Here is a 27554-nt window from a genome sequence, read left to right on the forward strand (position 1 = left end):
AAAGCTCTCAACCTCCAGATCCTGGTAAAGCAAACTTTCCAGGTGAACAGGGGTATTCTTATTTGGACAGAAACTGCCACCCCTCCAAATGCTGATGAAAAAATGCAAAATTCAGTCTCTGCAGTTTCCCTACAATCTCTCTCTCTCTCCCAGTGTGAAAAGGCAAGATGGGGATCTCCAGAATGTGCTACATGGTCTTACTCTTACTCACAGTTGTCCTCTTCGGTTGTCTTGACAGGATTTTCATTAGGAAAAGTCCAGTATGGAACACTGCAGCTCTCCAGTTGTCCCACCTCCAGGGCAGGAAGTGTGACAGCGAACACCTTCCTCCCAGACCTTCTCAATAAAACACATTTTGCACTCAAAACTTCAAAACCTCTGGAGGCTTATTGCAGCGGATCACCACCAGGCCAATACTCTTGGATTGAGGATGAAGGGGGCAGAGTCTTCCCTATCCTGGTCCCCCCAGGAAAAGGACTTCCTCATAATCTTCTCCTAGGCCCAAAACCAAATATTCCAAAACAACTTATCAAAAGTCCCACAAAATATTTTGGGGATCACACAACCAGTCAGGGTGTGACTGGAAGGGAAATTCCCCCTCACTTTAATTTCAGGGATACATACTAAGGGAGCCTGACTCGCATGAGAGGCCCTAATAGTTCAAACAAGGCAAAAATCTTCTACTTCCTCTAACTGCAAAAACCAAAACTACCCTGTTCACTCTTACATTACTGCAAGCTGCTTTTATAATCCCAGGGATTGGCAATTCCAGCAAACTCAAGGGGGGAGCTGTTCAGAATTGTGTGTCCCTTTTCCTTACTGCTACCTTACTGCTATCCTAGCTCAAAAATGGTAAGAACTAGGTCCATATCTCATAAGGAATCCCAGAGGGTCATTATAAATGTCAAAACCACCCTCCTGGAAAGAGTGGGCTACCCAATGGAAACATACCGGCAACAATTCCAGAAAAGCACCTGACAGCCTGGGGAAACTCCACGAAGTATTTTTCATTGGCTAAATGATGCCAGATGGAAGTGGCTACAGTCAGAGGCAAAGACAGGCCTTGAAGTAATCAATCACATCCTCCTAAAGCAGTTCCTGGATGGGCTGTACTGATCCATGCAGAACTGGGTGTGTCTGCACCTAGGGCTCATCCTGGAGAAAACGTTGAACATAGTGGACGGTTTCTATCAGCTCAGTTGATGCCAGAATTGGTGCAGAAGCTAGAAAGACAATCTACCCAGGCTCCCTGATGTGGCAGTGAGAATGCGAGGCCTCCAAAATGGCCTCCATAGCAGGAGCAACTGGGGTACAGTGGGGTTCCATACTCGGGGTCACAGCGCCCAGGCTCCCCAACTTGTTTCAATTGTGGAAGGACAGGTCATTTGATCAGAGATTGTCAATACCAAGGAAGTGAAGCTATGGATGTCAACCTGGTAACATAGCCAGCACTAGAGGCTGACAAGGGAGGATCTTCAAAGCAGGGACCACAATGAAATCGGAGGAAAGAAGTCTATGAACTACCTTCCCACCTGAATCACTCTGTCTTGAAAAAGGACATGAGGAAGAGTGTTGTCCCTATGAAAAAGAAGAAAATAAAGAACCCTTTGTAGGAAGTGGTAAAGTTAAATTGCAGCATTTTTTTGCTATAGGCATAAAATGGGGAAAATTCTTCACTACTACTAGTACTACTTATCATTTCTAAAGCACTATTAGACATATGCAACACTGTACAGATACTGTTCCTACTCCATAGGGGTGTGCATTCGGATTGACCGCATTAGTAAAACGCAACTCATATTTTTTTTTTACTTAAAAAATTGATTCGACATAAACGATCGGATTTCCCACATATCGAACATAGATATGTTCGATATGTGGGAAATCGCGATTGTTGAGCCAAAATAAAAATATAAACCCCCTCACCCTCCTTAATCCCCCCCCCCCCAACTTACCACAACTCCCTGGTGATGGAGCGAGGAGTGAGGACGCCATTTCTGCAATCCTTGGCGAGAAGCATGTGACGTCGGCGGCACGTCGAGTGACGCCGGCGTCACGTGATTCCCGGCTCGTTCGCGCCGGACGGCTCGTTCGGCCCAAAAAGAACTTTTGGCCAAGCTGGCCAAAAGTTCTTTTTGGGCCGAACGAGCCGTCCGGCGCGAACGAGCCGGGAATCACGTGACGCCGCGTCACTCGACGTGCCACCGACGTCACATGCTTCTCGCCAAGGATTGCAGAAATGACGTCCTCACTCCTCGCTCGATCACCAGGGAGTTGTGGTAAGTCTGGGGGGGGGATTAAGGAGGGTGAGGGGGTTTAATTTTTTTTTTTGCACATATGTACATATACCCAACTCATTGGATTTTTTTTATGTCCATATTGGCCGCAAGTGGGACCCCCTTTCGGACATAAAAAATATGAACATAAAATTTTGCTCTGCACATCCCTACTACTCCATGCAGCTTGAAATCTAATCAAGTCAAACATACTTGACAGTCTGTGGGAAATATATTTATTGTATGAGAAATACTAGGGGGTGGGGGGGGTGGATAGCAGGAGAATTTTGTGGTTAAGGGAGGGGTTTGAAAAGAAGGTGGGGTGTTGCCACACAACTTTTTTTTTCTAATTTTTTACCTTTTCTGCCTGCTGGGGGAATTCTGGATGAGGGGGTGGTCCTCTCTTGGGCCTCTGCTGGCCCAATGATCCAGGGAAAAATTAGCTACAAGTCCTGAGCTGTAGCTAACCTTTCATAATGCAACTTGCATTATTTTTGGCAAGCCACATTATTTTATTTACATGAAAATAGTCCCCCTCCCCTCCAATTACCCTTTATTCTCCCCTTGAAAAGACCCCATAGACCCCCCCCCATATACCCCCTGCCTTGCTTCCTCTTTTCCCCCTGATACTTCCCCAACACTCTTTTCCCCCTGATACTTCCCCAATATTCTCGACCTATCTCCATTATTTATCTCTTACCTTCCTTCCCGCGCCGTTCTGGAGCTAGCCTTGCTCCGGAGCAGAGCAGGGGAGGCACTCCGACGACTGTCGGCATGCTCTTGGCCCGTCCTTCAGCTGCAGTCCTTTGCTTTGCGGCAGAGATGCCGCTGCCGTTTTCCCTGAGGGAGCCCCTTAGTTGCACGCGCGCCCCTCCCCCTTTCTTAAAGGGACTGCGGCGCGCCAGGATTGCCAGCTCCTCCAGATGACGTCACCTTTAGAAAACTACATAAGGCGGCTCCTAACACTCAGGGCTTGCCTTAGCAACTTCTCCCTTCCTTCTTGGGTTAGTTGCTCCTCGGCTCATCTGTCTACGGACTGTACCTGACTTCTGCCCGGAACTTGACTTCTGTCTGTACCGACTAATCTTGATTGCTGCCTGACCTGACCTCTGCCTGGAACTCCAACCTCCCTTGATTGCCGCCTGACCCAACCTCTGCCTGGAACGCCGACCTCTCTTGACTGCCACTTGGAACTTGACCTTCTGCTAGACCTGACTACACCCGGATTTACCTCTGTTACCGACCCTGCCTGATTGACTATTCTGGACTTCCTGTCTGAACACCGACCGCGCACTCTTGTTCATGGTGGGCATGCCCGTGAACTTTCTCTCTTGGAGACCCTGTGAGGCCCACCTAAGACCAGGCGGCCCAGGTAACCAAGGGCTCAACCTGAGGGAACTCCGGGTTGCTATTGGTGAAGCTTCAGCTAGCCTCTTTCTCCTCCTGTGCTCCGCCTCCTGCTGGCAGGCACTCTCCGGGTCCAACCGGAGGGCAGTACCAATCCTGCACCAGGCCAAGGGTTCACTCCCAGCGCAACAGGTTGCTAAGGCCATGGACACAGCGGAGCCTGTCGTCCTGCAGGCCATTCCTGGTTTGGCGTCCAAAGTACTGGAGCAACAGCGATGCCTTGAGACATTGAACTCCTCTGTGGAGCGTCTGCAGGTCCAACTAGATTCCTACCCCAGGATCATTCAAAAACTCCAGTCAAGTCTGGAACAAGTGGTAGCAGACATAAACCGCCTTGTTACCCGACAAGAATTCCCCCACAACCTTCTTCGGCGGCCTCCGTATCTCTGGCACCCGGTCCTGTCCGGGCGGTCATTCCCTTACTGGCGCCGCCTCGCTATTCGGGAAACCCTAAACTATGTTGGGGTTTTCTAAACCAATGCCAAATGCACTTCACCCTTCAGTCGGCGCTTTTTCCGGATGAGTGAGTCAAGACCACATTCATCTTATCCCTGTTGGAAGGCAAGGCCCTGGCATGGGCTTCCCCTCTGTGGGAACGCGCCAATCCTCTGCTATCAAGTCTTCCACAGTTTATACTCGCATTTATTTATTTATTTGCAGATTTTTATATACCAACATTAGAGGGGGAACATCTCATCGGTTTACATAGAACTAAAAATATAGCAAACAGGCTTTACAGGGAACTATGAACAGAATTATGAACAGCATAGAAATATAAACTGAATTATGAACAGCTATAATATAGCAACCGGATAAAAGAAAGATATGTACAAGGCTTTATCTATAGAGTATCTTTTGAAGAGGAAAAACAACCTAGTGCAAGATCAGGGACTGAATATTTATACAGAGTAGTATAGTACAGGGAAGCATAGTCATTACAGTCAAGTTGCTGTGGGGGAAAGCGTAGAAGAATAGTGTATTATTGGGTGGGGGCTGATTACGAACAGCATCAGAGGAGAGAACTGCGAAGGCAGGAATAGGGGTGGGGTGGAAAGAGGAGCTCAAGGTGTTTTGAGGGGGTGGAGCCCTTCAGGGGTAAGCCTGCTTGAAAAGCCAGGTCTTTAGATTATGCTTAAATTTCTTCAGGAAGATCTCTAGGTTCCTCAAAGCAAGTCTTTGAGGAACCAGGAAGACTCCCTACCATGGGTGCTGACCTCCTCCACCTACGTCAACGGTCCCGCACCCTGAACAACTATGCGATCGAGTTTCAAACTCTGGCATTAGAGCTAGACTGGCAGGAGGCCAGTTTGCATGCCATTTTTTTTGGAGGGGCTTGCTCCACGAATAAAGGATGAGCTAGTAGCTCATGATCATCAGCTTCAAAATGATAAATCTAGGCCTTAATCAGTTCAGTGCCAGTTTATGGGTAACTCCTGTCCTTTGGGATGTTTTTCCTAAAGAAAACTATTTAAAAAAAATTTTCTTGAGTTTGGAAAGTTTTAAAAAATGCATTTCTTTTTATTTTTATTTTTTTTATTTTATTTTATTTATATTTATATTTTTATTTATATTTATATTTATATTTTTTTATTTTTACTTTATCTTATTTTATTGTTTAATTATTTGTTACGCCTATTAATGATGTTCAATGATTCATTTATCTCTATTTAATATTTAAGTTCTATAGTTCAGACTCCTTGTTTAATGTAACACCTCAACAGCGACTGTTTTTGTTATATTGGAAACCGATTTGATTTGATATTGTATCAAGAATGTCAATATATAAAAATTCTACATAAATAAATAAATAAATTTTAACCTGTGGAAAATTTGTTGACTCAAACGATTATTTGATCGTAATTTAGCAAATGTTATTCAAACCTTATCCAACCTTGACTTGACTATTGTGACACCTTATATACTGGACTCAAATTCTTCTAGGCTGTTTTAGGACCATATAAAATCTGCTTTTCAAAAATTCTAGTCCTTTCTTTTAAGACACTATCTGGCTCAGGCTCATCATATCTGATTAATCAATTGCTGAACACTGACTGTGCCAAGGAACTATACTTCTCAACTGATGAGACCAACTTAGGCACGGAGGAACCGATGCAACTCGACTATAGTCGTCTCACAGCAGCCGAGCGATCCCGTCACCTTCAGGGTGGACTGTGCCTGTATTGTGGAAACTCCACACACTTATTGTCCCAATGTCCCGAAAGGAAGGAACGAACTTCACCTCAGGGAACACCCACGAAGGTAACTGCACCCTTGTTCGTGGTGGGCATGCCCATGAACTTTCGCTCTTGGAGACCCTGCCAGGCCTACCTAAGACCAGGTGGCCTGGGTAACCAGGGGCTTAACCTGAGGGAACCCTGGGTTGCTATTGGCGAAGCTCCAGCTAGCCTCTGTCTCCTCCTGTGCTGCGCCTCCTGGTGGCAGGCACTCTCCGGGTCTGAACAGAGGGCCATACCAGTCCTGCACCTGGCCAAGAGTCCACTCCCAACGCAACAATACCACAAAGTGAAATAAATGAAATGAAATAAAATGTGTGAAAGTGGCATAGCAATGCTGGTGGAAGTCATCTCCCAACAAGAGTAAAAGACGAAGCTGATTTTAGAGGTGTGTATATATATATATATATATATATATAATCTTTCTTATTTAAGGGTATAATTGTAATGTTTATTATTTTGAAACTGCAATTATTCTCCTTTAAAGTCTATTTCAGCTACTATTTCTGCTCTACATTAATTTAATTCACAGCTGCCACAAAGGTCTCTCTCTGAAAGCAAAATGAATGTTTGAATTGAGATCAACTGAAACTCATTTTTTTCACCTCCCTTTCCTTTTTATTTTTTGGATAAATAAGATTACACAACACAGCTACATAACTTACAGCAATGCATCATTTTCACTCCGAAGAATCTGAAGAATGTCTTGTTTGCTTGCTCGTTTTAGACTTTGAATTAAGGACAAGAAACTTCGTACTGCTTCTGCTTTGGAAAGGTTGTCAGGTTCCAGTTGCTTTCTGATAGCTTGCCAATGCTCAGACACCTGCAAAGTTATTGTAACAAACCAAGACATAATTAGGTCTATATTCAAACACTAAGCTGGAAAAAATGAACTTATCTGGCTAAGTGGCATAGCCGCATATTCAGCAGACACCACTTAGCCATATAATCACTTATCCAGCTAAATAGCTGGATATCAATGGGTGGGCAGTGGGCGTAACTGGGCAGTGCTACTTATCTGGTTAAATTAGCCAGATAAGTAGTGATATTCAGTCTTATCCAGTTAAGTTAATCGGATGTTAGATGTGTTTCATAGCAGGTCTAAAGTTAGTTGGACATTCAGTGGCATTGCCATGCTGCTGATTATTATCCCATGTAAGTTAGCTGGATAAGTCTTATCTGACTAACTTTCATAACCAGCTAGCTCTAAATATCTATATTTGTAATATTATTTTATGATGCTACACCCTACTTAGATGTACTCAATGAAAGGCAGGAAATGAAGTTTCAAAAACTAAATCAGTAATATCCCACCCTATCATATTTCTTTAAAGATGCAGCAGTGAATTATGGTGTCATGCTATTGTCACAGCGACAGAAAATGTATTTTTCCTATACATTGTATTGCATTCAATCTATGAGCATTTGTTCTTTTTCTGGAAAAATTTATAATAGATAACACTAGTTATCTATTATAACTAGTGTTAATGCGCACTATCGGGAGTTAATGCGCACTAACCCAAAAATGAATTTTTTCCAAAATTTCGGAAAAAAATTAAATTGTTTTTCGGTTCTCCTGAACCATTCCAATTCAGAAAAAACGATTGCACATCCCTAGATAACACTCCATAGTTCTCCATTATAGGTGAAACCCCCGCTCACAAGAGATAGAGGTTTGAGCATGCAACCGTTTAAGTGAACTGCAGCAGAGAAAAAAAGAGAACAATGCAGCTAGGAAACTTGAGCCGCCAGCCCAGGAAACCCAAAGTACCCCTTACTGTGAAGATGCTTAACTGACCATTGAATAGATGAGTCATAGATTCAGGTAGAGGATTTGCATGTCACAGCTCCCTTAATTTCTGCTGGTAATTTTGTAGGAAATATCACTAAAAAAAATCAGAGGATTCAAACTCCTAAATTACAGAACTATGACTGGGAAAGGGATTTATGAGAGAAATGTACTGGAAAACAGTCCTAGGAAGCAAACCAACTTTCACCCTGAATAACAAGGTTATTCAGACATGTGGGCACCGAGTTCCCAGACAACAGGGAGATTGGCCAGCCAGGATAGAGGGGCATGCACATGGTCCCTCTCTGTGGTCCTGCTTGGGTCTTGGCCTTTTGCCTGAGAGGTGACCCATACAGGGTCAGACAACAGATAAAGCAAAAGCCAGGCTGGGTAATAGCACATGACTGGCCATGAGCTTAGCTGAGCTAAAATCACTGAAAGCTGAGACTGCAGAGGGCCGGAACCACTGAACACTAAAACAGCCATGAGCCTAGTGGAGCTGTAAACCCAAGCCAGGGAAAACCTTCCTATCGAGGGAGGAGAACTGGCTTGGAGCTGGAGTGATTCCCCCCCCCCCTTTGGTGAGGGGACCCCAGCAGCAGATATGGAGGTCAAGTGGTCCCCCCTTGAGCAAGGGGACCCCAGAGGCAGTCCTGGGGTGCAGTTGGGTCCTCCAGGAGGGTGGGGACCCCAGTGATAGGCCGGGAGGCAGAGCTGGGTCCCCCTAGGAAGGCATGGACCCCAGCATTGGCATGGACCTTTCAGCAGCCCACACTGGCTACCAGCCCAGTTACATCTTTTCACATGGGTAAGACTCGGGATAAAGGGGGAGGATAATAATAATGCTTGAGTAAGCAGGAATGCAATATGTCCCTTCTATTCTATTTTGTGGTATATTGTGGGGGCCAAATCCCCCAAATTGCCAAATACTAAATGTTCTTGCTATCTTGTAGAAATGTTTATAGTTGTATAGACTGAGACTATTAACCACAAGTAGAGAAGAGTTCTGTTTGACATCCTATTAGCAATGTACATAGTCATGTAGAAATGCATATTTATTTATTTTTATTTATTTATTTAGGTTTTTTATATACCGGCATTCATGATACAATCACATCAAGCTGGTTTACAGTTGAACAGGGGTGAACTATATGCTTGTATAGTCTAATAAACCTGTATATATTTGTACATACTGCTAGCCTTGTTTACAATTCCATTTGTTTTCCTGGAGTGAAGGTAGGGAAATCCCTCCCCAGGTGGAGGCACCAGGCACCAAGAACATGAGGACCAATGGAGTCTGCCCTAGGGAGGGCTCCTGCCAGGTCGGTCCCGGACCCAGGAATGCCCCGCAAGGTAAGCAGTCAAGAGGGTGTTACATAGGGAATTACTCTCAGGAAGCTAGACTCAAAACACCGAAAGGCTTTACCTACACAGCACATCAATGTTTAGCATATTTTTAAATTAATTTTTTATTACAAATTTATAAATTGGTTTTCCAATAGCTCAAAGTAGAAATACAATTTGAGTAACATCATAGTAACATAAATAACGTAGCTGATAAAACAAAATGGGATCAGTTTCATAAAATACTAGGAAAAACAATAAAACAAAGTAAAACAAATACAATAATAATATCATAACAGGAAATAAGTTAACCTGCAAAAAAAAAATGTAATAAACATATTTTCAAAAAATTGAAAATATCAGGTAAAAAAAGATAAATAGATCATCAATTTCAATAAAATAATAACCCTAAAATTGTTGCGTTCGTGCCTCTTCTCGCCCCTCGCTCCACCCTCTCCACCTTGGGAGCGACTCCCTTCAGCTCTGATGGACAGTTGCAGCCGCAGCTTCTCTCTGCCTCTTGGTCCCGGTGTCCCCGGGCTGGCTTGATGCTATGGATCTGCCATGTTACTGAAGACGTAAGGGCGCGCGCAATCCAGACTTTGTACCAGCAAGGGCGCAAACTTCGTGGGCGTCCCCCCGTAGTGATGTCATCCATTTCCACTTTAAAAGGTCTTTGTTTGCTAACCTCTAACGAGTTAGCAAGGAACTCCAACAGGACTTGCTTCGGCAGTCCACGATACTTGCAACAACGATCCGAGTCAGCTGGGGGAATCCTTCTCCACTGCTCGGCTTTTTCAAACTTACCAGGAGTACCCGCTCCACGGGGGCTCTGCTCTCTCTTCTTGATTTCAGATTGCCAAGTCGGGATCTGGTACTCGCTCCTCGAGGGCCTACGTCCCTGAATACTCGGAAGATTCCTCATTGCCTGGAAGCGATCACAGACGTGAACACAGTGAGTTCTATTGTAGATAGGAATCGGTACTCGCTCCACGAGGGCCTACATTCCTATAGTTCTGAAGACTCCCTTCCGTCCAAGACGTTATCGCAGGTAACGGAGATCGAGAGTTCTATTGGCAATATTGCAGATAGGAATCGGTACTCGCTCCATGAGGGCCCATGTTCCTAGAATCCTTTACAGACTCTCTTCTACACTAGAAGCCATTACATATACAACTATTGTGAGTTCTTATTACAGACTGTTTGTGGGAACCAGTGCTTGCCTACGGCTCCTGTTCCTGAAAGTACTGAAGACTCTCTGTGGCATAGAGCCCATTGCAGACATCTACTATTGTGAGTGTATCATCTTGTATCCAGTATACCCTATTTACTCACTACTTCTAGTTTCTCACTACAGCTCAGCGACCCAGAGATTATATTCCAGTATCAGAGGGACTTCAGCCCAGCCAAACACATCGACTCACTACTGCCACCTCTGGTGGTCCAGCTTCCAGCCTAATAAAGAACTACGGTATTGTGTTTATTTCATATTCTAGCCTAGCTGGTGGTTCCTCTCAGGATCTCCTCCTGGGGGCGCTGTCATCTGCCATCGGCCCAGGGATTCATCATTTCCTCCAAGTGGTCATTCCTTACACTACTATCACTCTGTGGGTGCCAACCACTACTGACCACTAACCCCACTTACGGAAGTATTATATAGATAGCTACCTTCTCTTTCTATGGGACTTGCCAGCAGCCTATATATAACAGATTGCTACTCCGTAGCGGAGGCATGATAGATTGCTATCTCTGTAGTGAAGTACAATATACCTATTGTTAGCTCCTCTCCTCAGAAGAGTATCATTGAACAGATTGCCAACTCCTCTTCCTGGGAAGTTGATCCATCACCGATTGCTATCTCCTTTCTTACAGGAGCATCTAACAGTAGTTCGCTAACCGATTACTACTCCGCCCTCCTGGCGGGGTAAGCATTAGAGATAGCTAACTCCTCCCTTCTGAAGGAGCAGATCATGACAGATTGCTAACTCCTCCCCCTTTCAGGAGAAAAGCAGAATAAATTGCTCACTCCGCCCTCCTGGCGGGGTGAGCGATAACAGATTGCTAGCTCCTCCCCTCTGGAAGAGGAGAGCATAATAAAAATAAATCTAGTGATCAGATCATAAGAAGAAAAATATTTTCAGGCAAGTACCAAAAAAGGAGGTGATTGTTGTGGAGACGGACGAGAATATGGACCCCTTGCCCAATGTGGAGTTGGCGCAACCTTGAGAGGGTGAACCCTTGCAGGTCCCTACCATCAGGAGGTGAGGCCGGGTTGTTGCAGGAGCCGGCTTGAGCTTCACCAATACCAAAAGCCAGTTTGAGGTTAGAAGCCAGAAGATCCATCCACAGGAACCAAAGGATGGGGGCTGGAGCAGAGGCAGGGCTTGGAAGGCAGGAATAGGGCTCGGAAGGTAGGAACAGGGCTTGGAAGGCAGGAATAGGGCTCGGAAGATAGGAACAGGACTCGGAAGGCAGGAACAGGAACAAACACAGCTCAGAAGACTTCACCAGAGCGAAGCAGACTCATTGCCAAGTCATGGAAGGATCGGAGAGGCAAGCATAAATAAGGCCTGGGTCGATGATGTCATCAGGAAGGAGTCCCGGAAGTTCCTGCTGCTGGCCCTTTAAGAACTCGGCAGGAGGTGCAGCCGAGCACCTAGGAAGGACCCAACCAGAAGCAGGCTGTAAATGGCGTCAGCCTGCTGCCCAACGCTGCAATGAGGGGACCGGAAGTTGTCCCCCCTGCTGTGGAGCGCAGTGCAACGTTGGAGGCAGGAGCTACGGGAGAGGAGGAGGCTGGATGCATGCGGCGGGGGTGTCTACCTGCCGCCACGCAAGCCCCGACAGTCGTCCTGGTGCTAGAAACAAAGGTGAGGGGGGTTGGCCACGGCCAGCTGCGGTCAGGGCGCCTAGGATGATTTTTTTAAACTCGAAGTTTTCCAGATTTAACAAAAAAATCAAGAGCGCTTGACATTAAGAAATGCACAATGCACTTGACATTAAGAAATGCACAACTATGAGTGAATATAAATAATAAGAAAATAAGAAACAATCACTCAATAAGTTGTTATACAGACCACATAATGGGGAGAGACTTAGAGTATTCAAGAAAAGCAATCTATTAAAAATGGTCCTTATTAGACTATGATACAGTTGATGGGATCTCTGGATTCTGCAAAAAACCTTCCATCTGACTTAGCTCAAAAAAAATATACGAACTACACTGAGATTTGAATACACACTTACAAGGGGAACCTAAGAATAAACGTTATCCCTAAATTGACTGCCCTTTGTTTCAATGAAGGAAAAGCTTTCCACTGCTGCTGAGTTTCTTTGGTGACATCAGGAAAGATAGTTATTTTTGTCCCAAAAACCATTTAAAGGTGAATTTTAAAAGCCCTGTGCATGCCAAAACTGGGAGATACGCACACAAGTTGGGCCAGTGTGGTGCCGAGCGGATTTTAAAAGCTGCCCGTGTATGTGTGTATATCCCACTAAGCACACAAATGAAAAGTTCCAAAAAAGGGGAGGGCAAGAGCATGGTCTTTGCAGGGCATGGGCATTCCTGGATTTCACATTGAAATTAGCACATAAATACTTACGCACACAGGGGCACTCTGGGGTCCCCTGCTGCGTAACTTTACTTCCACTAAGGATGACGTGTAAATAATAAAATAGAAACATGACATGTAGAAAGGATGACGTGAAAATAATAAGGATGATGTGTAAATAATAAAATAGAAACAGAAAAAATGCTTAGAAAAATAAACCCAGCTTGCCACGACCTAGACACCATCCCCACACGAGAGCTAAAGGAAATCGCCCATTCCATAGCCCCAACAGTAACAGCATTTATCAACAAATCTCTCGAAGAAGGTGAGCTACCAGCAAAGTTAAAAATCGCAACAATCAGACAAATTCTGAAAAGAAAGGACCTCAACCCAGACGACCTGAACAACTACCGTCCAATATCAAACTTACTCCTACTTGCGAAAATGACTGAGAAAGCGATCCTGAAACAACTCAATGAACACCTCGAGAGCTACAAAATACTACATCCCACCCAACACGGCTTTAGGAAAAACCTCAGCACCGAAACTCTATTGCTCAACTTATCCAACAATATACTAAGAGGATTTGATAACAAAATAGGTCACATATTAATCCTTCTTGACCTCTCCACTGCATTCGACACAGTTGACCACAAAAAGCTAATTTCTAGTCTAACAAACATAGGGCTCTCAGGCAAAACTCTTGACTGGTTCACTTCTTTTCTAAAAGACAGATACTTCAAAGTCTCCATAAACAACAACACATCAGAAGCCATCCCCCTTGAAACAGGAGTACCACAAGGGTCCGCTCTTTCGGCCACACTCTTTAACATTTACCTACTTCCACTATGCCAACTCCTATCAAGCCTAGGAGTAATTTACTACATGTATGCTGACGACATACAACTCCTCATTCCAATTACATCCACCACCGAAGATGCACTGAGACTAGCCGCCTCTCACCTCGTTTCAATCAAAAATATGCTAAATCATCTAAAACTATGTCTTAACATGAGCAAAGCTGAATGCATACTAATAGAAAGAAAATACTCAGGATCCAAAACCAACTCATCCTTCCTAATAGACAACATCCACATACACCTTAAAGACAACGTAAAAAACCTCGGTATTTGGATTGACAACGAGCTATCCTACAAAAAACACATCTCAACAAAAACAAAGGAAGGTTTCCACAAACTCCGAATACTTAAACACCTAAAACCGATGCTCCACCACCAAGACTTCAGAACAGTCCTACAATCTCTCATCTTCACCAGCCTCGACTACTGCAATTCTCTCCTGATAGGTTTACCGAAAGTGACCTTAAAGCCACTCCAATTACTTCAGAACGCCGCAGCGAGAGTCCTTACCGGCAAAAAGAAGTCAGAACACATCACGCCCGTACTCAACAGTGTACACTGGCTTCCAGATGAAAAAAGAATTGAGTTTAAAATGCTAACAGTCCTACACAACGCTATTTACAAAACAGATAACACAGCCCTTGACAATGTCATTCACATACACAGATCGCAACGTACAACTAGAACAACATGCAAACTACGACTAGAAATACCACCACTCCCATTAGCCAAGCTATCCACCACAAGGAACAGAGCCATATCCATTGCCGGCCCAAAATTATGGAACTCACTACCAGAGCACTTGAGCTCACAAAGCAATATTAAGTCGTTTAAAAAAGAGCTCAAAACATGGATATTCGACCAAACATTCAAAGATGGTATTGGTTAATCCTACACAACATAACATAACAGACCCAATGCATAACCTTATCGGATATGCAATAGAACTACTGAGACTATGACTCAGAATGTTTGAAGCTATAAATTATTTGGTTGATGATCACAGTTTCACCCTGTTATAATCGTTTGAAGTTCTTTTGCTTGTATTAAGTGTGTTGAATATTCGTCTGGTTCTAATTTCACTGCTAAATGTAATATGTTGTTGTACTTGTAAACCGGAGTGAAGGCTGCTAGCTATACCTCGGTATATAAAAATAAATAAATAAATAAAATAAAGACAAATAGGCAGATTGGCAGAGCGTTAAGGGTCAAAGCTAACAGGGGGAAAGGGTGGCTATTAAACTAGGGAGGTTTGGAAGTCCTATTCCTTACCTGAGCAAACTGATGCATATAGGGAAAAATAACTCTTGCTGTTGTTACATAATGTTAGGTTCTATCTTAGGAGTTACCATCCAGATCTAGGTGTCTTAGTGGATAATATATTGAAAGTGTTGGCCTAGTGTGCTGTGGCCAATCCAAGTCACAAGTTCTTGACAAGTACCCAAACATTAGACAGATCACAAGCTACTATTGCTTATTAATTACCATAATAGCAGTTTAAGGATTTTTCCTCTAGGAACTTATTCAAACCTTTTTTAAACCCAGTTACACTACCTGCTGTAACCACATCCTCTGGTAATGAATTCTAGAGCTTAACTATGCACTGAGTGAAAAATAATTTTCTTTGATTTGTTTTAAATGAGCTACTTGCTAACTTCATGGAGAGCCCCTGAGAGAGTAAATAACAGAGTTACATTAACTTGTTCAAGTCTTTTCATGATTTTGAGGACTTCTATCATTTCCCCACCTCAGTCATTTCTTCTCCAAACTGAACAGCCCTAACTTCTTTAGCCTTTCCTCATAGGGCAGCTGTTCCATGCCCCTTATCATTTTGGTCATCCTTCTCTGCACTTTGTCCAGTGCAGATATATCCTTTTTGAGACGCGGTAACCAGAATTGTGCACAGTATTCAAGGTGTGGTCTCACCATGGAGCGATACAGAGGCATTTTGACATCCTCCATTTTATTTTCCATTCCCTTCCTAATAATTCTTAACATTCTGTTTGCTTTTTTGATCGCCACAGCACACTGGGCTGACAATTTCAATGTTTTATCCACTATGAAGCCTAAATCTCTTTCCTGGGTGGTAACTCCTAAGACAGAACTTAACATTGTGTAACTACAGCAAGGTAGTTATTTTTCCCTCTATGCATCACTTTCCACGTTAAATTTCATCTGCCATTTGGAAGCCCAATCTTCCAGTCTCGCAAGGTCCTCCTGCAATTCATCACAATCCGCTTGAGATTTAACTACTCTGCATAATTATGTGGCATCCGCAAATTTGATCACCTCACTCATTGTATTCCTTTCCAGATCATTTATAAATATACAAGCCGTAAAGCCCGTTAAAACGGGCTACATCCCTCTGTCTCTCACCTCCCCCTTATTCTCTCTCCCCTCACTCTTCACCACCCCCCTCCCCCACCCACTCCTCTCCACCCTCCCTCTCCTCCCACTCAGTCCCCCCTCTCCCTCACTCCCTCCTCTCCCTCCCACTCAGTCCCCCCTCTCCCTCCCTCCCACTCACTCAGTCCCCCCTCTCCCACTCACTCAGTCCCCCTCTCCCTCCCTCCCACTCAGTCCCTCCCTTCACCCACCTCCATTTCCTCCCGGCGCCGTAAGCGCGACTTCCCGCAACCCTCACCCGGCTCCATTAACTCCTCCCGCTCCTGCCGGCAGATCTCGGGGGGGGGGGGGGGGGCGCGGGAGTGACACCCCCCCCCCCCCCCCGAGATCTGCCGGCAGATCTGGGGAGGAGAAGTAGCGGCACCGCGCGCGGCGCCGCTGCTTCTCCTCCCGCTCCTGCCGGCAGATCTCGGGGGGGGGGGCGCGGGAGTGACACCCCCCCCCCCCCGAGATCTGCCGGCAGATCTGGGGAGGAGAAGCAGCGGCACCGCGCGCGCGCGGCGCCGCTGCTTCTCCTCCCGCTCCTGCGGCCCCACCGCCATTTTTTTTTTCTGACCGACGTCCTTGCCCGTACATGCGCAGTAGAGCTGCGCTCTACTGCGCATTTGCGGGCCGTCGGTCACAGGCCATTTATAAGGTAGATTAAGAAGCACCAGTCCAAGTACAGATCCCTGAGGCACTCCACTGTTTGCCTTTTTCCACTGTGAAAACTGACCATTTAATCCTACTGTTTCCTGTCTTTTAACCAATTTGCAATCTACAAAAGGACATCTCCTCTTATCCCATGACTTTTTAGCTTTCTTAGAAGCCTCTCATGCAGGACTGTCGAACGCCTTCTGAAAATCCAATTACACCATGTCTACGTTTTCATCTTTGTCCACATGTTTATTCACCCCTTCAAAAAATGTAGGAGGATGAGAGCATGACTATGACCCAACAACTGAGGGAGCAATTTTTAAGCTGCTGGGTAATTTTCAGGTCCAAGGGTATTAAGTACCCATGAATCCCGGGCTGGCCTGACGCTGCGGATCCGCCATGTTCCTGATGATGTAAGGGCGCGCGCGCTCCAGAATTTGTACCGGCTAGGGCGCGAACCTCGAGGGCGTTCCCCCGTAGTGACGTCATCCACTTCCATCTTAAAAGGTCTTTGTTTGCTTCTACGAATCGAGTTAGCAGGGGGAAATCTTTCTCTGCTGCTCTGCCTCCACAAACCTACCAAGGGGAACCCGCTCCTCTGGGGCCCCGCTCTCTCTTCTTGATTTCAGACTGCTAAGACGGGATCCGGTACTTGCTCCTCGAGGGCCTTCGTCCCTGAATGCTCCCTGCCCCCCTCCCCCTCCCTTCCCACCCTCCCCTCTCAGTGCCCTCATCCCTTTATCCCTAAACGGTATAGAAAAGTTTTTAAATTTAAATAAACAATGCTAACACTGTACTTTGTTTGTTCCTGCATTTCGCCTAATATATTCAACTGAATAACATGTATCCTGTTTGTTGCCTCCTGTTTGATGCTTACTGTAACCCTGTAGATAATGCTTTTTATTAGTCCTTTGGACCTGTTCATTTGTTTTGCGCTGTCCTTTTTTCCTCCCTTCTCTTCTCAGAGTTTTTCACTTCCTCACTATCCCCTTTCCCCTTCCCTGTTTGTTGTATTTCTCCTCAGTTTTTTGTAAACCGCTATGATGTCTATTCAAATAACGGTATAAAAATCTATTAAATAAATAAATAAATAAATAAGACTCCTTAATGCCTGGAAGTGATCGCAGACGTGAACACTGTGAGTTCTATTACAGATAGGAATCAGTACTCGCTCCATGAGGTCCTATGTTCCTAATCTCTGAAGACTCCCTTCTGTCTAAGACGTTATCACAGGTACGGAGATCGTGAGTTGTCATTGCAGATTGCAGATAGGAATCGGTAATCGCTCCACGAGGGCCCATATTCCTAGAACCCTTCACCGACTCTCTTTTATCTCAGAAGCTATCGCATACCTATATCTTGTGAAGTACTATTACAGATTGCAGATAGGAACCAGCACTCGCTCCACGAGGGCCTATGTTCCTAAAACCCTCCAAAGACTCTCTTCTATTCCATAAGCCATCTCATACACAGATATTGTGAGTTCTTATTCCAGACTGCATATAGGATCCAGTACTCGCCTATGGCTCCTGTTCCTGAATATATTGAAGACAATCTGTTGCACTGAAGCCATTAAAGATATCTACAATTGTGAGTGTATCATCTACTACTGGTTATGTATCCAGCATACCCTGTCTACTCTCTATCTATAGTCTCTCTCTACAGCTCAGCAATCCAGAGATCAAAGTTCCAGTATCTGAGGGACTTCAGCCCTGCCGGGCACATCAACTCATTACTGCCGCCTCTGGTGGTTCTACTTCCTGTCTAATAAAGAACTATCTGTGTTTGTCTCCATACTCCAGCCTAGCCAGTGGTCCCTCTCAGGATATCCTCCTGGGGGCGCTGTCATCTGCCATCGGCCCAAGGATTCACCAGTTTCCATTCAGTGTTTTATCCTTACACTTCTAGAGCGGTATCATACAGACTGCTACACTGTGGGAGCCAACCCACAACAGATCATTAACTCCATCTGCGGAGTACATCACTCTGCTGACTACTCCCCTCTGGGGAAGCAGATCCATATCAAAATGCTAACTCCGCCTCCCTGGCGGGGTGATCTATATCAGATTGCCAGCTCCTCCCCTCTGGGGGAGTTGATCAATAATAGATTACTAACTCCGCCCCCCTTGGCGGGGTCAGCGCTAACAATTTCTAATTAACTCGTGTAGGTATAATGAATCCTCTTTTGATGTGCCAAAATCAAAGAGCACGCACATGTGCGGCATCAATCTTAATTGCAATACACACAGATCAATGAGCAGGCATATGTTGACCATCAAGTGTAATTGTTATATGCACAAATTAGCCAGCGCGCACATCTCACTCATCAATCTTAATTGGCAGAATGCACAAATCAGGCAGCGCACACATTGACCGCATCAATTTATGACCTGCATACTCAACTCCTATGCGAACAGATCGGACCCACCTGTATGTATTTTGTAAGCGGGAAGGGGTGCAAATTATGCTGCCTATAAAAGTATCTATTGCCCCATTCAGTGTCCTACTTATACCATGTCTCAGGTACGTGGAGTGACGATTAAGAAGCCTAATTTCCTACCAGCTGAGGTGGACATGCTTGTTAAGCATGTCAGGTGGTATCAGAATCTGCTGTATGGTCCCCAGTCCAAGAGGGTGGGTGCTACAGGAAGGAGCAGATCTGGAAGCAGATCAGAAATGCAGTCAACTCAGTGTTTCACCACAACCATAGCATTGGGGAGCTGATGCATAAGTGGCGGGACCTGAGGAGACTTGTGAAGCGGAAGCAGGCCAGGAAGATTGCAGAGGGTCAAGGCAGCCACATCAGCTTCATCCCCTCTGAGCAGCTGGTGCTCAGCACCTTATCTGAAGCAGCTGTGGGTGGATTTGAGCAGTTATGCGCCATGCAACGTCTACAGCAGGAAGGTGAGTATAGTATTTAGCATTCTAAAAGTAGGTTATGTGTACGGATATCCATCAGACAATTCTTTATAAGTGAGTCAGTACAGAGTTAAACATAATGCCATATTAAATTTGCTCATGTATGCTTTGCAAAACATTATTGGTTACATCTCTACTTCTGCTATGGATGACATGTATATACACATTATAGAGCAAAGCAGCTCATTATTGACCACACAGGACAGGTTCTTTTTAAAGTTATAAAAACATTGCAGGAATTCCTGATCTACACATTTATCTACAAAGGCAGCATACACTTTATATCTGCTGCGGCTCTGTTGATTTCACTTATGTGAAAGTATGCAGTGGTTTTTCTGGTGTGTACAAAGATATGCTGTCAGCTATAATACAATGTTGTTGTTTTTTATGGCCAAATAAAGTACAATGTTTAATGTGTTGTTGCATAGCCTGTATATTAAAGAGCATAAGGGATGTTCTTTGTTGGGGACTATCTCCTCTGTCAGTTTCCCCATCAAAGTTTCCCAAGGGATAGCAAATTCATGTGGCAACAAAAAAAATCTTCTATACCAATGGCAAAGGTAACATATATTGTATGTTTTTTCTGTGCTTTCCTACAGCTTAAGGGAAAAGGCACCCTTATAAAGGAGCCTGCAAAAACAGGATGTGTGTTTAAAGCATGAGTGTGTAAAATGTGTGCAGGAACAAGCAGGGCCCCAAGATTTAAACAAGTTAGGCTGTAATGGTTATTACGGGACCTGGCCGTGCCCCGGTCCCTCCTCTTACCTCCGGGCCAGCCCGGCCCGCACGGAAGCTCCCTAGGCCACGTTGGCCTGATTCGCGGCCTGCCGCGGCTCTCCCTGTGCGAGGGAGACACTGCCGGCCCGACGCACTTTGCCCCGTCCTCTAGGCGCGCATGCGCCCAGGGGCTGGAATCATAAAGGGGCCAGCGCGGGAAAACCAGAGGGGACGCCCCGGATAACGTCAGACGCTGCAGGGTATTAAAACCCTGCAGCTCCATCAGGACGGGGCCTTGCAACGAGGTTCCTCAGTTTGCTGAGTGTCTAGTTGCTGCTGTAGTCCCTGGATTGCCTCTTCTGCCTTCTGGATTCTGACCCGGCTTGCCTCCTGACTTCGTCTTCAGCTTTCATCCCTGATTTTGGTGGCGACTTCTGGCTTTTACCCAGCTCTGTCCCACGACTCCATCTTCAGCTTCCGCCCCTGGCTCTGGTTTGGATCTCTGACTTCTGGCTTCTGACCCTGCTTTGTCCCTGGACTACGACTTCGGCCTCATCCTTCACCTCAGGTATCCAGTACTTGCAGGCCCAGAGTATTCTCCTAAGTTTCAGCAGCTCGGGATCTCAGAGGCTCCTCCCGGGGGAGCCGCGGGCTTCCAAGGGTGAAGACTCCTCCAGCCTCCTGGGTCCTGCCGTCCTCACCGTTCATCTCTTCGGCCACTGTCCGGATCCTTGGTCGCATAGGGTCCCGCCTAAGTCCAAGAGGCCCGGGTCCCTACGGGCTCCTCCTGGGGGGACCTCGGGCTTCCAGTGGTGAAGTCTTGTTCAGAGGTTCTTCAGCGCCGCCTCCTGGCTGTGACGCTTCCTGTGGGTTCCCACAGTGTAACATCTACTGTCTCAGCCGGCCCAAGGGTCCACAACCGTAACAATGGTTTTCTATTTCCTACGCATTTGCTCTTCGAGGCAGGGGCTGTGCAATGTTTAGCCTCCATGGTGTGGGGTGGGATCAGCTAACAGTGAATGCATCCTTGACCACTGTACCTGACCTCCATAGTGACTCCCAAAGTCCATCCTGATTGTGTCTTGTGTCCCAGCAGTGCAAATTACATTTTGGGGTGTCTTTGTGACTTTCTCTGCTTCTCTCCCCTTTCATTACTCTTCAAAAGAAAGGGCCTTGTCTTTGTGTCAGTGGTAGACTGTGACTCAAATATGTAGAGCACAGTTAAAGTGCTCTGTCTCCTTAGAAATTCATAATACCCAAGTGTTCTGCAGCCTGGATTAAACCCTCTTTCTGCCTCAGGGACTCCCACCTGGAGTGTAAATCAGGGTATGGGCAATATTGAATGCTATGGCTATTTATAGCTCTGTACCAAAGGATTAGTAATTAGGTCTATCTAGTGGAACATACAGGGCATGTGAACCAAAGTACAGAAAACACTGAATGGCAGTATTTGGCATTTACCTATTCTTTTCTCTAGAGGAGCCAGATGATGAGCATCCAGGACCTGCACTAGACAGCCCCAAAGGTGGTACCGGCATCTGTGGGTAATCCCTGACAGCTCAGATGAAGAGGGAGAGGAAGCCTGTGAGGAGCTGCAACAGGCTGAGGAGAAGAGGAACAACAGCGGCAGGAATAGGAGCCAGAGGACACACTGGCTGATCTGCTACAGGATCGCCCACAGGACAGCAGTGCATCTGACCAGCTCAAACCTGAAATGGCTGCCTGTCAGGTTGAGAGGCTGTTAATATAGCAAAGAGGCAGCCTCTTGGAGGTTATCTTAGGCCTGCATGATGTGGTGAGGCGGGAATCAGAGGACCTCTGTGATACCATCAGGGAGGAAGCACAAGGCCTCCGTAATACCATCAGGGAGGAAGGGCAGGGGCAGCGGCGGATTCACGATGTCAGACTGGCCCGGGTATTCGCTGCCCAGGTCGGCTCAGGACACATCACGTGGTCTGCCGAGCGCGGCTCTGTTACGGCCGCACATGGCAGACCACATGACTGGAGCAATCGGCCCACAGGGGGGTGCCCGATCCCCCAATATGCCAATCCGCCCCTGGGCAGGGGATTCAGCAGATGATATGGGAACTTTGTCGGACAACAGATGAGCAAACTGCAGTGTGGAGGGAGATGCTGTAGCGGATGCCTCCCTTGCAGCCGCAGCCACTAGTGGCTTCTTGGCCTTTCATGGTGCCCTGGATGCAGTACATTCTACCTTATGGGCCACCATTCCCATGGATGGCACCTGCCCATGTTGAAGATCCCACTGTGCCCCAGCCACCTGCACTTCAGCCTGCACCAGGCTATCCCTGGATGGCACCTCAGCAAGCACCACCCCCGCCTGCACCACCTGTCATGCTTCCAGCACCAGCACCACATCAGCCACCGCTGCTTCCGGCTGTACCTCCCTGCATCCATGAACATGAAGTGTCACAACCTCCTTTGCCCTCTGAGGGCAGCGTGAGCACTGGCAGGAGTCCACTGCGCAGGAGCTCCAGGCTGGGGCAGCCTAAGCTTCCTGAAGCCATAAAAAGAGGCCGGCCAAGGAAGTGATGCTTTACTTTCTTATCCTTTATTTTGCTGCATTTTTTTGTAAATAAATGCACTATCTCCTTCTGAAATGTCTTTCAATGAGAGTGCTCCTTTGTTGCCTGCCTTTGACTCAAGCAATGTATTTCCTGCAATTCACCCTGAGTCAGATGCTCTTCCTCCTCCTCCTCATTCTCTTGATGGGCCTCCTCTGGAGAAGACATGTGTCTGTTTAGTGCCAGGTTATGTAGCATACTGCAGGCTAAAAAGATCTCACACACTTTAGGGGGGCTGTAAAGAAGGCATCCTCCAGATCTGTCCAGACAGCGGAAGCGTGAGTTAAGTAAACCAAAGGTTCTCTCTATGACAGCCCTGGTTTTATGGTGTGCCCTGAGGTAGCGACCCTCAGCAGCAGTTGCAGGGGAGGCAATGGGGATCATGAGCCAGGTTGTCAGTGGATACCCTCTGTCACCTGTAGGAGGAGAAGACACAGAAAATCAGAGTAACATATACCTTTCTGGGTTTCATACTGGCACAGCTCACAGGTCTAGTTTAGAGGAGCCCTGCAGAGGCACCCTAAATATAAGGGTGACAAAAGTAAGCGAAGTGGTGGGTGTCTTCCTACCTAGAAGCCATCTCCCAGTGATGTGTCCTTGCTGGAAGTGGGCATCGTGAGTGGATCCTGGAAAGCGGGGCACCACATTCATGATGATCCTCTTGGCGTTGCAGACCGCTTGCATGTTTGGGGAGTGGAATCCCTTGCGGTTGCGGTAGGTGGCCTCATCTACTCCTGGTGCCCTTATGGGCACATGAGTGCAATCAATAGCTCCCAAGATTGAAGGGAAGCGTGCAATTTGATGGAAATCAGTCATTATTTGGTGTTGTTCCTGCATTCTGGAGGGGAAGGAGATAAAGTGTTGTGGTTTCCTGAGCAAGGCAGACTGAGGTGGCAGACTGAGTGATTCCAGATGTGATTCCTAGAGGGGTTTGGAAGGTGCCAGTAGCAAAAATGTCAGGGCGGTAGTCACCTTGATGTGTACTGGCAAGCCTTTAGTCCTTTCAAACCTACATTGTAAATCTGCTAGCCATGTGCTAGTTGCTGACACTTTCTCAGTTAGCACAAGTAAGTCCCAGAAATACTCCCTCCCACCTTCTGCCTTGCTCCTGCATCCAGTGACCCAGAGCGAGGAGCCAAACCAACAGGAAACACCCGAGCAAACCGGAAAGTTAGCACTCTCTCACGTATATATACAGTAGCAAATATACACGCATGAGTTTGGCTGAACGCACCATCTCATCAGCGCGCGGCCCTTATAAAATACGTCAAATGCACATATGTCTAGTGTCTGCCCCCCAACACGCCCCTGACACGCTCCTTTTTGACACGCTCATGTTTGCGCATGCGAGTAGACATATGTGTACAACTGCTGGCTATGAAAAATTATATTTGCGTGCCAGCATTACAATCGCACATAAGCCGGCAATTTTGCGTGCATGGTGCTTTGAAAATTTGGGCTTAAGTCGATTTCATCATTCACTGATATACACTCTAATTCTCCCATTTTACTTCTTAGACTTCTGACATTAGAATACAAACATTTCAAAGTGTGTTTTTTGTTTGTATTAATATTCTGCTTTTCAATTGACAGGAATAAATTGGAATCTTTTAGCTCAGGTACTTAGACTACTTTCCTTACTATTGGAACCTCTCTGTTGGGATGCCCTAACTCTAATGCTTCATTAGTAGCCTTCGAAGATACTTCCCTCCAAACCATGCACTGCTGAGCAACTGTCAGATTTCCCCATTGATTTAGTTTAAAAACTGTTTTATCTTCTTTTTAAAGTTTAGTGCCAGCAGCCTGGTTCCACCCTGGTTAAGGTGAAGCCCATCCCCCTCGGAAAAGAGTCCCCTTTCCACAAAAGGTTCCCCAGTTCCTTACAAAACGGAATCCCTCTTCCTTGCACCATCGTCTCATCCATGCATTAAGACTCCGGAGCTCTGCCTGCCTCTGGGGACCTGCGCGTGGAACAGGGAGCATTTCAGAGAACGCTATCCTGGAGGTTCTGGATTTCAGTTTTCTACCTAAGAGCCTAAATTTGGCTTCCAGAACCTCCCTCCCACATTTTCCTATGTCGTTGGTGCCCACATGTACCACGACAGTCGGCTCCTCCCCAGCACTGTCTATAATTCTATCGAGGTGACGTGTGAGATTTGCCACCTTCGCATCAGGTAGACAAGTTAACAGGTGGTCCTCACTTCCACCAAACACCGAGCTGTCTACATTCCTAATAATCGAATCACCAACTATGATGGCTGACCTAATCCTTCCCTCCTGGGCAGTAGCCCTGGGAGACACATCCTCAGTGTGAGAGGACAATGTATCACCTGGAAAGCAAGTCCTTGCTACAGGATCCTTTCCTGCTGCACCAGGTTGATGCTCTCCGATCATGAGACCTTCTTCCTCCAAGGGAGCACCAGGGCTGCCGGTCTGGAGTTGGGACTTGGCTACGATGTCCTTGAATGTCTCATCTATATACCTCTCTGTCTGCCTCATCTCCTCCAGGTCTGCCAGTCTAGCCTCCAGAGATCAGACTCTTTCTCGGAGAGACAGGAGCTCCTTGCATGGATGCACATGTACAATTTCTCACAGGCGAGTAAAAAATCATACATGTGACACTCTAGCAAAAGACTAGGAAGCCCCCCTCTTCCTCAATACTTTTAAGTTTTAAAAATTTCCTCAAGCAGTACTTACTGATTCATTTCAGCCATCAACAAGGTGTTTCTCTCTTCTCAGTGCTCCCACTGGATTGTGATGCCTTAGCAACCATTATACTGTCATTTAGAGATGTGAATCGGAACCGGAATCGGTTCCGATTCACATTGTTAATTTTTTTTCGTGCTTTCCGATCATGGTTTTGTTTATTGGCTGCGCCTGAGCCAATAAACAAAAAACCCACTCCGACCCTTTAAAACTGATCCCTTAGCTTCCCCCACCCTCCTGAACCCCCCCAAAACTTTTTACAAGTACCTGGTGGTACAGTGGAAGTCCCGGGAGCGATCTCCCGCTCTCGGGCCATCGGCTGCCACTAATAAAAATGGCGCCGATGGCCCTTTGCCCTTACCATGTGACAGGGTATCCGTGCCATTGGCCGGCCCCTGTCACATGGTAGGAGTAATGTACGGCCTGCACCATCTTTAAAAATGGTGCGGGCCATTTATTAAGGTTGACGAGATTACCGAAACTCTGGTAAGGCAAAGCTTCAATAAGCAAAATTGTCTTTCAGGAAGCAACAACCAACATATGACAGAAAGTAGGTTTACAAGGAGTGACACGGAAAATCTGCACAAATTTTATATGAGTCAAGAAAAATCTAATAGATGTTTCAACACTGCATATTGTGGGGAAAAGGAATTACAAATAAGACAGGTTAAGTCAAGAATCATTGGATGTGAGCAAACTGGATAAATGAGGCCAATAGTAGGGTGAGCAGTTGAATAGGCAGTTCAGTTGTAGGGATATGGGGATGTGAGTTATTAAGAATATTTCTGATGAATAAAGATGCACTGGGGGGGGCTGCTATGGGATGTCTATGTGAGTATGTTTGTTGCTTTACTGTTTGTGATCATAATTTTAATGATGCCTTCAGATGTTTTAAATGTGTGTAATGAATATCATGAATAACGTATTTTATATGGTGTGTAATTTTTACGTGTCTGTGATCAGCTTTGTTCTGGTCATAATGGTAAAATGCGAAAAAAAATATTTAAAACTAAATTACATTAAACATGACAACCTACACAAGCAAGCATGAGTTTAACTGCACAGATCCCACTAAACATTTTCCTCCTAGTTCAGTTTGTAGGTTTCACTTTATCAACCAGTGACTTTATTTAAATCACCAAGGCTAGTATAACAAAAGCTTAATGTAAACTGTAATTCTTACTGAGGGACAGCTTCTGCATTCTATCTTGACTGGTTCTGCTGTAAGAGAAACTGAAACATATTTAGGGTCCAGTCCCTTGATGATACTGGAAGCCTGTTTCCCGGGGATCTGCCTTGGTCCAGCCTTGGTTGATTGCAGTTCAAGTCTTTGTCTGCATGTTCAGAGAATGAAAGCCATTTTTAACACATGATGAAAAAAAAAAGAGAAAATAAGTCCCTTAGAAAATCATTATTTTTTAAAGGGCTAAATTCTGGCAAAGGAGAATTTGAACAGTTTTTAGAGAGGAGGTGCAGAAAACTGTTTTTGACCCATATATGATGGAAACCTGCACCCTCAGGAGATTCTGCACCATTTCTAGCACTCCTAGCTCTTCCAGCACCTATATTCTAATCATTACATCTTGAGAAAGTTCAGAATATTTTATCTAATGTTCAAATTCAAATTCAAATTCAAAATCAGCTTACTTTTTAACTTTTGATGATTGCATGAACTTCATGGTGCATCACAAAAAAGATATAGTTGCATTGGAGAAAGTACAGAGAAGGGCGACCAAAATGATAAAGGGGATGGAACAGCTCCCCTACGAGGAAAGGCTAAAGAGGTTAGGGCTGTTCAGCTTGGAGAAGAGACAGCTGAGGCGGGATACAATAGAGGACTACAAAATCATGAAAGGAATTGAATGGGTAAATGTGAATTGGTTATTTACTCTTTCAGATAATACAAGGACTAGGAGAAACTCCATGAAGTTAGCAAGTACCTCGTTTAAAACAAATCAGAGAAAATTCTTTTTCACTCAATGTATAATTACTCTCTGGAATTCATTGCTAGAGGAGTTAGTATAACTGGGTTTAAAAAAGGTTTGTATAAATTCCTAGAGCAGAAGTCTATAAACTGCGATTAATCAATAAGGATTAGTAGCTTGGGATCTATTCATTTAGGGG

The 27554-nt window shown here is 45.6% G+C and overlaps 1 protein-coding gene across 1 annotated transcript in view; it reads right to left on the reverse strand.

Moving 5' to 3' along the window:
* Nucleotides 1–27554, reverse strand: part of MTTP (microsomal triglyceride transfer protein) — a 158090-nt gene that overhangs the window by 50925 nt on the left and 79611 nt on the right. The window contains exons 7-8 of the mRNA XM_029597258.1: nucleotides 26614–26764; nucleotides 6583–6740 (exon numbers count right to left, since the gene is read on the reverse strand). Of these exons, the coding sequence (XP_029453118.1) occupies nucleotides 6583–6740; nucleotides 26614–26764 (309 nt within the window). The remainder of the gene's footprint in view (nucleotides 1–6582; nucleotides 6741–26613; nucleotides 26765–27554) is intronic.

The sequence above is a fragment of the Rhinatrema bivittatum genome, chromosome 1 (assembly GCF_901001135.1).
Source record: "Rhinatrema bivittatum chromosome 1, aRhiBiv1.1, whole genome shotgun sequence".
Lineage (NCBI taxonomy): Eukaryota > Metazoa > Chordata > Amphibia > Gymnophiona > Rhinatrematidae > Rhinatrema > Rhinatrema bivittatum.